General features: G+C 44.1%; 1 protein-coding gene across 1 annotated transcript; it reads left to right on the plus strand.

The window, feature by feature from the left end:
• The first annotated feature begins 8,080 nt into the window (after nt 1-8,080).
• Nucleotides 8,081-10,009, plus strand: LOC128458620 (E3 ubiquitin/ISG15 ligase TRIM25-like). Its single transcript, XM_053443518.1, has one exon. It carries the CDS (start codon nt 8,205-8,207, stop codon nt 8,967-8,969), a length of 765 nt encoding a protein of 254 aa, XP_053299493.1. The 5' UTR covers nt 8,081-8,204; the 3' UTR covers nt 8,970-10,009.
• Nucleotides 10,010-10,598: the final 589 nt, after the last annotated feature.

Raw genomic sequence — 10,598 nt, forward strand, 5'->3', positions numbered from 1 at the left:
GCGTCCTGGAGCCGGCCATTAAGTCCTTTATTATTCAGTGCACGTCTTATAGTTGCCACTGCAGCACTTGTACCAGCCTTCATCAGGTCATCCTGTAGGTGTCTTGCAGTCACACAGGGATTTATCTGAGTTGTTCTGACTAAGTTGCTGAGGGTCCTTGATGAAATGCTGGGCTTTCTTCCACGGCCAGGCATGTTTGAAGCTGCTCCATCAGTTGTAAACTTCCTTATAATGTTCCCAATTGTGTCTCTTGGAATATCATTTTTTGGGGAATTCTTCTTCTACCCAAGGCCTTTCAGGTGTGATGAAATAATCTCCTCTCTCAGCTTTTGTGTAAGCTCCTTTGTCTTTCCCATGATTGCAACTCACCTTGAATACCTTCATGGGTGGGGTTTATATATGCATCACAGCTGAAGCAAATGAAGGATCAGTATAGAGTTCCCAAAGGCTTAATAATGTTTCAACTCAAGTTTAGGACAAAAAAAACTGTCAGACAGCTTTAAAAACAACAATATTGTATAGGGGTTGAATAATTGTGACATGGCTATCTTAACAAAATATACTGCTACACACAAATACTACATCATGCATTTTCCGTGTTGATTTTCTTTATCACTCAACTCATAAAGAAGGCATCCGAAGCAGAATCTTGATCAAAGAACAATATTCTGTCTACCTTAATTGATAAATCCTTAAAATCTTTGGGGGGTTGAATATTTCTGATTGCAACTGTACATGTACTAGAGCAAATGACTTATTCAGTCAGACTCCAAAAAGATTTAGGTGAAAAACGATGGCAGAAATGGCAAGCCTACTTGGCCAATGAGTGAGACTGTATGCACGTACTGGGTTTGATAATTTATTGATCAACCCTGGACCTTGAATTTGGGTAATTGTTTAATGTTTTGTATTTGTCTTTTGTTTTACCTCCCTGTACTAAAAGATGAAATTGTCCTATCAATAAAGAGTTAAAAAAAAAAAAAGAGCAAGATTCTGCTTCGGATGACTTCTTTATATAATATTGTTGTTTTTAAAGCTGAAACGTAATTTAGCCTTTAAGAACTATATAATGACCCTTCATTGGCCTCAGATGTGATGCTTAATAAAGAGGTCAACTTCATAGGAAATAGGAATCTAAGAACTAAAGATCTTAAAGGATGATGTTGGTCTCCTATGATGTTGGTTAACACTTGTCAATAATAAACCGTAGAAATGAAGTAGTATCAGTAAGGTAGACAATAAATGCTGTATGTCGCTATGACCAAACATCAGAGGATCGATTTACCAGAAGTTATGATAGAGGAGAGTGAAGAGGAATTTGAGGAGACCGAAGACAAAGAGGAGAAAATGGAGACAATTATAAAGCTTGAGGTATTATTGATTCCATTTCAATTATTGACTCTATTTTAATAATTCCGTGCGAAATGTATAAGATAATTCACCCCCAATTTTGTTAAATTGGTTCAGCTTCAAAGCACATGAGTAATAACTGTTTTGTTTCACAGGAAAGTAAATCAAAGCAGGCGAGTGCAGGTGGTCTGCAAGAAGCCCCACAAAGAGAAAGAGAAGCCAGAGCTGCACTGGAGATGAACTTGAAGCAAGAAAAAGCTCAAATAGCTCGTCTGCGAAAAGCCCCGTGGAGAGAAAGCGAAGCCAGAGCTGCACTGAAGATGGACTGGATGCAAGAACAAGCACGAGCAGAAATAGCTCGTCTGCGAGAGAAGAGTCAGCACATGAAGGCACAAGGGGAGAACTGCAAACTCCAGAGGGGTGATGAGACTGGAGGCTCCCAGCAGCAGAGAGACAGAGAAGAACTGATCCGTCTAACTCAGGAAAACCAACGTCTGGCTTTTGAGAACAAGAAGCTAAAATATGAAGTTCAGAGTGCTCTGGAGTTTAGTGAGGACACTGTCATCAACCTGAATCAGAGAAATGACCAAAATCACAAACTAGCTTCTGAGAAGAAGAGGCTACAGGATGACCTTGAGGAGGCTCTAGAGTTTGGTAAAGACACTATCATCCTTCGGAATCAGAAAAAGGATCAAGATCACATACTAGCTTCTGAGAAGAAGAGGCTACAAGATGACCTTGTGGAGGCTCTGCACCTTGCTCATGAGGCTATCATCTCCCTGGAGCAGGACACAGATAAACTGGACCAGCTGAAACTGAAAGAACACCAACTGGCTTCTGAGAACAAGGAGCTACAAGACAAACTTCAGGGTGCTTTACATGAGATAATGATTGCTCATCAGGCTGTCATCTCCAAGCAGCATAAGGAAACCGATGAAGTGATCCGCCTGAGACGGACAATTTACAGATTAGCTTCTGAGAAGAAGACGCTACAAAGTGAACTTGATGACGCTCTACGTGAGAAGGACCTTGCTCATCAGGCGGTCATCTCCAAGCAGCATAAGGAAACCGATGAAGTGATCCGCCTGAGACGGACAATTTACAGATTGGCTTCTGAGAAGAAGACGCTACAAATTGAACTTAATGACGCTCTACGTGACAAGGACCTTGCTCATCAGGCTTTCTTCTCCCAGCACCAGGAGGACACAGATAAACTGGACCTGCTGACCCAAGAAAATCATCAACTTGCTTCTGAGATCCGGAGGCTACAAGGTGAACTTGAGAGTGCTGTATGTGAGAAAGACCTTGCTCATCAGGCTGTCATCTCCCAGCAGCAGGAGGACACAGATAAAGTGAACCGCCTGTGTCGGAAAGTTAACAAAATTGCTTCTGAGAGGAAGAGTCTACAGAGTGAACTTGATGACGCTCTACGTGAGAAGGACCTTGCTCATCAGGCGGTCATCTCCCAGCACCAGGAGGACACAGCTAAACTGGACCAGCTGACCAAAGAAAATCATCAACTTGCTTCTGAGATCAGGAGGCTACAAGGTGAACTTGATGACGCTCTACGTGAGAAGGACCTTGCTCATCAGGCTGTCATCTCCCAGCAGCAGGAGGACACAGATAAAGTGAACCGCCTGTGTCGGAAAGCTAACAAAATTGCTTCTGAGAGGAAGAGTCTACAAAGTGAACTTGATGACGCGCTCCGTGAGAAGGACCTTGCTCATCAGGCGGTCATCTCCCAGCACCAGGAGGACACAGCTAAACTGGACCAGCTGACCCAAGAAAATCATCAACTTTCTTCTGAGATCCGGAGGCTACAAGGTGAACTTGAGAGTGCTGTATGTGAGAAAGACATTGCTCATCAGGCTGTCATCTCCCAGCACCAGGAGGACACAGCTAAACTGGACCAGCTGACCAAAGAAAATCATCAACTTGCTTCTGAGATCAGGAGGCTACAAGGTGAACTTGATGACGCTCTACGTGAGAAGGACCTTGCTCATCAGGCTGTCATCTCCCAGCAGCAGGAGGACACAGATAAAGTGAACCGCCTGTGTCGGAAAGTTAACAAAATTGCTTCTGAGAGGAAGAGTCTACAGAGTGAACTTGATGATGCGCTCCGTGAGAAGGACCTTGCTCATCAGGCTGTCATCTCCCAGCAGCAGGAGGACACAGATAAAGTGAACCGCCTGTGTCGGAAAGTTAACAAAATTGCTTCTGAGAGGAAGAGTCTACAAAGTGAACTTGATGGCGCTCTACGTGAGAAGGACCTTGCTCATCAGGCTGTCATCTCCCAGCAGCAGGAGGACACAGATAAAGTGAACCGCCTGTGTCGGAAAGTTAACAAAATTGCTTCTGAGAGGAAGAGTCTACAGAGTGAACTTGATGATGCGCTCCGTGAGAAGGACCTTGCTCATCAGGCTGTCATCTCCCAGCAGCAGGAGGACACAGATAAAGTGAACCGCCTGTGTCGGAAAGTTAACAAAATTGCTTCTGAGAGGAAGAGTCTACAAAGTGAACTTGATGACGCGCTCCGTGAGAAGGACCTTGCTCATCAGGCTGTCATCTCCCAGCACCAGGAGGACACAGCTAAACTGGACCAGCTGACCAAAGAAAATCATCAACTTGCTTCTGAGATCAGGAGGCTACAAGGTGAACTTGAGAGTGCTGTATGTGAGAAAGACCTTGCTCATCAGGCTGTCATCTCCCAGCACCAGGAGGACACAGATAAAGCGAACCGCCTGTGTCGGAAAGTTAACAAAATTGCTTCTGAGAGGAAGAGTCTACAGAGTGAACTTGATGACGCGCTCCGTGAGAAGGACCTTGCTCATCAGGCTTTCATCTCCCAGCACCAGGAGGACACAGCTAAACTGGACCAGCTTACTCAGGAAAATCACCAGCTGGCTTCTGAGAACAAGAAGCTACAATATGAGCTTCAGGATGCTCTAGGTGAGAGTCAGCTCGCTCGAAGTTACGGCCAGAAAGAAAGAGAAGCTCGCATCAGACTCGATGAAGACATGAAGAACGCTAGAGACCTGAACTTTCGACTATATCGAAAATACTTGAGGCTAAAAGACGCCTCATCAGATGCAGAGGAGATGATGCTAAGTATGGAGAGCAAACCCATCAGAGCTCCCTGTCAACGACATGAAGATATCAGGGAACAGAAAGATGATATCACATCCAAGAATCCAGCTACGATTGCTAAGCGCCAACATACGGTCGATACGTTCAAAGTAGAACAGTCAGAGAACAAGACAAGACAGGCCCAACCTGAAGGTGCCCTAAAACAGGAAAAGATACAAAGGGTTGTCTTGGAGGAGCAAAGCAAACACACTGCATCTGATTTTGGAAAAGAAACAAAGAGAGCTGCTCAAATTGGTTCTGCTCTTGAAAAAGAAAGTACCACAAGAACATGTCCTCAGGTTAAGGGTGCTATGGTCAATGAAGGCAAATTTGTGATCAAGCGGGAGCGTATGCTTCCAAACCGCCTTGAAGGTCCAAGACCAAGTGAAAGAGTAGTGTACACAACAATCTCTAAATTGAATTTAAGCCGGAAGAGCGGATACTTTCAAGCAGCAGCTACGGATGCACCGATATGGAAATTGTTGGCCGATACCGATGTTTAAAACAACAATCTAGCCGATAACGATATTTGTTTATTCTGTTTTTGTTTTTATTAGGGCTGTGAAATAATAAAAAATTTGAATCAAATTAATAACAGTTGTCTGTGGATTAATCATGATTAATCACATATTACCGATTATCTCTGTATATTTTTGTGAGAACAAAAAGATTCATGACAAAAGACACATATATACATCCAGAGGGGTGATGAGACTGGAGGCTCCCAGCAGCAGAGAGACAGAGAAGAACTGATCCGTCTAACTCAGGTGCACCGATATGGAAATTCTTGGCCGATATATGTCAATTACTTTCCCTTAAGAATAAAGCTCTCCTCATCTCGTATTAACAGATCGAATGAAAATACAAGACAAAAGTTTGTACTTCTCACTCCTTTTTCAAATATGTAGATTAAATCATAAGTTTAGATTTGTTCCCACAATGCTGGGTTGTGGCAGCGACTCGTACTACTTTCTAAGATACATAATTAGCAGATGAACTTATAATAAAACACTTTGATAGTGTTGATCATTAACATTTTTAATTTACGATGAAAGGAAATGAAGCGTATGAAGCCTTTTAGTGTGAAAGAGTCCAGCGGAAGTCGTTAGTGTCGGTTGACGGAAGCTGACGGTGGAGGGAGGACCGGAGACTGCGGAGATAAACCAGTGCCACAATAAGTACATGTCTTCAGCTCAAGGGAGTTATAATCAAGAAAGGAAAAACATTGAAGAGGCTGCAGCATTTGCTTCCAGCCCAGTCACGTTCACTGCAGTGATTTGATGATACACACAGTGTTGGAGGATATTATAAACCTATTAATGACTTGGCTCTGTAACTTTGCTGTTAATAGATTCTAAACGTAATTTGCTTTAAGTCTTTTATTTTATTTTTAAATTAAAAGGTTTGTGTGGAACAGTTCACCACCTCACGTCTGCATCGCCACTTTCCCGTCTCCAAAACGTTCGTACGCATGGGTCAGAGTTTGTGTGGAAAAGACTGTTTTTATAAATCCCAACGTTTGCGTGAGAAGTGGCGTACGCACGTTTCAGGCCCCGTTCTGTGCGTACGTAACGGTTCTAAATGTGACTCCTGCAGGGTAGGCTAGGCGAGGGCCACACACCTCCACCACATGGCCCAGTGTGAGGACTTTGGCCTGGCACAGTTTCTGAGGTAGGCCTGGTTCTACATCATATCGGAACCGAGTCCCGTGAACCACTGGCTCTTTGAGGAGCCAGAGCAGAGAGTCACAGTTCTTCAGTCTGTCCTTATGGAACATTCCCCACATTTTGAGCAGTCCTTTGTAAAAAACTGGAAGGTTGTCCAACTTAGATCCATTTACATCCATTAGAAACAACGACTCAGCCAGGCCCAGCCCACCACATCGCTCTAGTAAGGCACGGTCTACGGGTCTCCAGACCAGGTCGCCAGGTCCAGTCAAGAGTCTTTGGACAAACTGGAGCCTGACAACGGCCCCCCTGCTCGCCAAGTGGACAAGTCCATGTCCCCCCTCCTCCTTAGGCAGCAAGAGGACACTCTTTGGGACCCAGTGCAGACGGTCCCAGAAGAAATCCACCATCACAGCCTGTATTTTGGCCAGCAGATGTGCTGGGGGGTCCACACATGCCAGTCGGTGCCATAGCATGGAGGAAACCAGGTTGTTAATGATAAGGGTGCAGCCTTTAAAAGACATGTGTGGGGAAGCCACTTCCATTTTGTAAGACATCCTTCTACCTTCTCTTAAACATTGTCCCAATTTTTGCTCATGAAGGTTGTATCCCCAAGATGAATGCCCAGCTATCTCAGACCTTCTTTATTCCAGGTCATCCCCCCCAGTAAAGACTGTCTTCATCCTCCTTCAGGTTCTCCTATGCGTTCATCAAACTGTCCTCTGACTGAGAGGAAGAACATGGTGGGTTTATCTTTGAAACTTTGTTTGCTTGTTTACTATCTGTTTTGTTTTCTGGGCTTTTTCTTTTGGTTGACAGTTTGAGAAAATCTTCCTCAATCAAAAAATTGTCCTCACTGTTCTCCTCCTGTGAACCTTGTGTGTCGCTCTGTGGCTCCATCGGATCAGATGTCCCTCTTTCCCACAGCCAAAACACTTCATGTTACCTGATGTACCATGCACTGTGTAATTAAATTCCTATATTTTAAACCTGAAGACCAGGATTAATTCATCCTCACTCTGTTTTTGCACCATGAACACGTGTCTCCTGAAAGACACGACATGTTTGAGATGTTGAGATTTACAATATATGGGGATCATCTTTATCGGGGACATGAACTGTCCATGTCTTGCCAGCTCTTTCTCTAAGAGCTCATTTTTCAGAAACGGGGACACATTAGACATAAGGACTTTTTTGACAGGATCAGCCGGGGACAACACAGGTGTGAAGGAGCCCGGAATCACAACTCCACTCTCCAGTAGCTGGTTAGCTTGTCTGGGCTGTCTAGAAAACCATCACATCGCTGTTCATTCGTGAGGCAGACTTCACACTGTCATACCCAACAACCTCACCTACAGCCAGACTGACCTCCTCCTCCGAGCAGTCCACAGCCGGACACAGTTTGATGCTGTGTCAGAGAGAGAGAGAGAGAGAGAGAGAGAGAGAGAGAGAGAGAGAGAGAGAGAGAGAGAGAGAGAGAGAGAGAGAGAGAGAGAGAAACAGAACAGACAGACAGACAAGATTGTTGTCCCCTCAGCGGCCGGACTTTTATACCAGCTGTAGCCCTGGTGTTTGGCACACACACTTTTTAATATATTTGAGTATTTTGACAAATGACTAATGGTTTCTTAATGCTCTTTTTGTGTATGTATGTATTGTTATGATGTGTATGGGTTGTGTGTCATAACTGTTTACAAACCAGCTGGCCCCACAGGGACAGTAAAGACGACCTTAACCTTAACTTAATCTTTATTCTACTTTGTTAGTTTTTCATTCTTCGTAAAACACACTCTCACTGAATCTCCTCTTAACACCAGTTGTGAAATGCAGGAAATCCTGAAACACCAACAACTTCTTCCTCAAACACAACCAGCTCCTCCCAGTCAGGACATGTCTGTGTCTCCTCCCTTCACAGGTGTGTCAGTGTAAGAACCAGTGAACAACAAGCTGTGAACTGTGGGAGATGAGTCACTGCAGGGAGTGAACGAGAGAGGGAGGAGCAGAGATCGGTTTCGGTTCAGAGGAAGTGAATCTGTTCCTCAGTCTCTGGCAGCAGCTGAAATGGCGCAGCAAGAAGTTCAACTAGACAGAGAAAGATTCTGCTGTTCGATCTGTCTGGATCTACTGAAGGATCCGGTGGCTACTGTCTGTGGACACAGCTACTGTAAGAGCTGTATTAACTCCCACTGGGACAATGGGGAGGAGAGAGGACGCTACAGCTGCCCTCAGTGTAGACAGACCTTCACACCGAGGCCTGTCCTGGAGAAAAACACCATGTTAGCTGATTTAGTGGAGGAGCTGAAGAAGACTGGACTCCAAGCTGCTCCTGCTGATCACTGCTATGCTGGACCTGAAGATGTGGCCTGTGATGTCTGCACTGGGAGAAAACTGAAAGCTATCAAGTCCTATTTGAATTGTATGGCCTCTTATTGTGAAAAACACCTCCAGCCTCATCTTCAGTCAGCTGCATTGAAGCAGCACAAGCTGGTGGAGCCCTCGGAGAAGCTCCAGGAGAACATCTGCTCTCGTCACGACAAGGTGATGAAGATGTTCTGCCGCACTGATCAGCAGTGTATCTGTTATCTCTGCTCTGTGGAGGAACATAAAGACCACGACACAGTGTCAGCTGCAGCAGAAAGGACTGAGAGGCAGAGAGAGCTCGGGCTGAGGAGACAAACAATCCAGCAGAGAGTCCAGGACACAGAGAAAGACATGAAGCTGCTTCAACAGGAGGAGGAGGCAATCATTGTGTGTTTATGTTGCTTAAAGCAGAGCATTCACTGCTTTAATGTAATCAGCATCTTATCTGACAATATCATGGTGTAGAAGTGCAAGGAAATACCAATATGTTATGATCAATGTCATTTATTGTGCACAAACATTACATTAAGGCATCTGCTGGAAATGTTATGATCAACAATTCTCATGCAAAAAATACTTTAAAAACTACACAAATAGTGTTTTGGAGAGGGGGGTTTCAGAGGGAGGGGGCAGCTCTGGAGAAAGGTCTGTCAATCCAGGTCTGCTGCTTGGTGTGATGGAGACATGAGGTTAGCATCAGGAGCGGAGGTTGCAGGAGGGACCGTGGAGCTGAGGCACACCTGTACTGCTTCTCTTGAGAAGAACTGAAGGACACAAACAAACCATAGTGTTAAATTATGAAGATGGTTCCCTCTGATTTTTTTGTTTTAAACATAAACGTCACACAGGCCGCTAAAAACTAAAAATGCTGAAGCTAACAGCTACCCAACAGCAAGCTAATGCCTTCCTAAGGCTGCCAGGGAGTAGCAAGAGTAGTATTGTAGCAAGAGAGTGTAGCTAATCACAGCCCTCACAGTTCTTCATCAGTGGAGAAGTACCTCGCCATGTTTTCATCTTCAGAGGAGTCATCCAAAGACTGTGCTGCTGTTCCGGAATATGTCAGGCCCGCTGCAGCCTGCTGGGCTTGAACTCTGAGCACGCAGAGTAGGTCCTCACGTCACCTCTCAGTAAATGCATCAGTACTGCCTGAGAATATATGATAAAAAACAAAACGTCTCAATAGTGCGTTTGTACGTGTGTATGTATACATACGTACACACGTACAGGGCTTTCTTTTCTACAGAAATATTTTTCCTGAGTTGATGACTCTGCTTATTGCCATCTAGAATGTGAAACAAAATATATTTTGGCATAACTGTATGTTTTCGGATTGTCTAACTGTGTATTTGTGTTAAAGTAAAAAAGGTCAAGGCCACACTGACCTCATCTTATGGTTTCAGTTGTCAAGAGATACAGTGTCATTTATACGAGAGAAAATATGTAGAAATATGTAGACGGACACTGCACTGCTTAGCGGAGTCATACAACGCAGTGCGGTAATTCTAGTGTAGTTTTTTTAAATAAATAAATTTTTTTAAATAAATGGGTTATCTTTTTTACAATCTACAAAAAGTTATCTATACATCAAACCTTTTTGTGTTAACCTTGTGTAAACAGAGTCAAAGGACATTGTACAACAATGACACACATTTTTCCACAGTACCTGTCGTTCACTACTGAACTTCTGACACCCATTACTGGACTGTGTCTTCCTGTAGAGTGGTGATGTTCTCAACGTTCTTTTCACAGTCTGTCAAAACAAAATTAGAGTTACAAATGTTAATGCCCCACAACCCATTGCAGATACGGTTGTATTTGCACACCACATCGGATCAAAACAAAACTGCAGTCTGTGAAACAAGCAGTTTTGGTAGATATAAGGGAAATGCTAATATTTCTGCATGAAACATATTCAGTCCCTTAAGCAAAATAACAATGATGGCAGGCCGCAACCTCGATGCCTTCGTCTGCTTTGCTTACAGACTAGTTTGCGGAGTCTCGTGCTGCCGCCCACTGACCGATACATCATCGCTCTTTTCTGAAACTAATGAAGGCAAATTCACACATGTAGACAAGGTGTAAATATTGCTAACA

The sequence above is a fragment of the Pleuronectes platessa genome, chromosome 16, assembly GCF_947347685.1.
Source record: "Pleuronectes platessa chromosome 16, fPlePla1.1, whole genome shotgun sequence".
NCBI lineage: Eukaryota > Metazoa > Chordata > Actinopteri > Pleuronectiformes > Pleuronectidae > Pleuronectes > Pleuronectes platessa.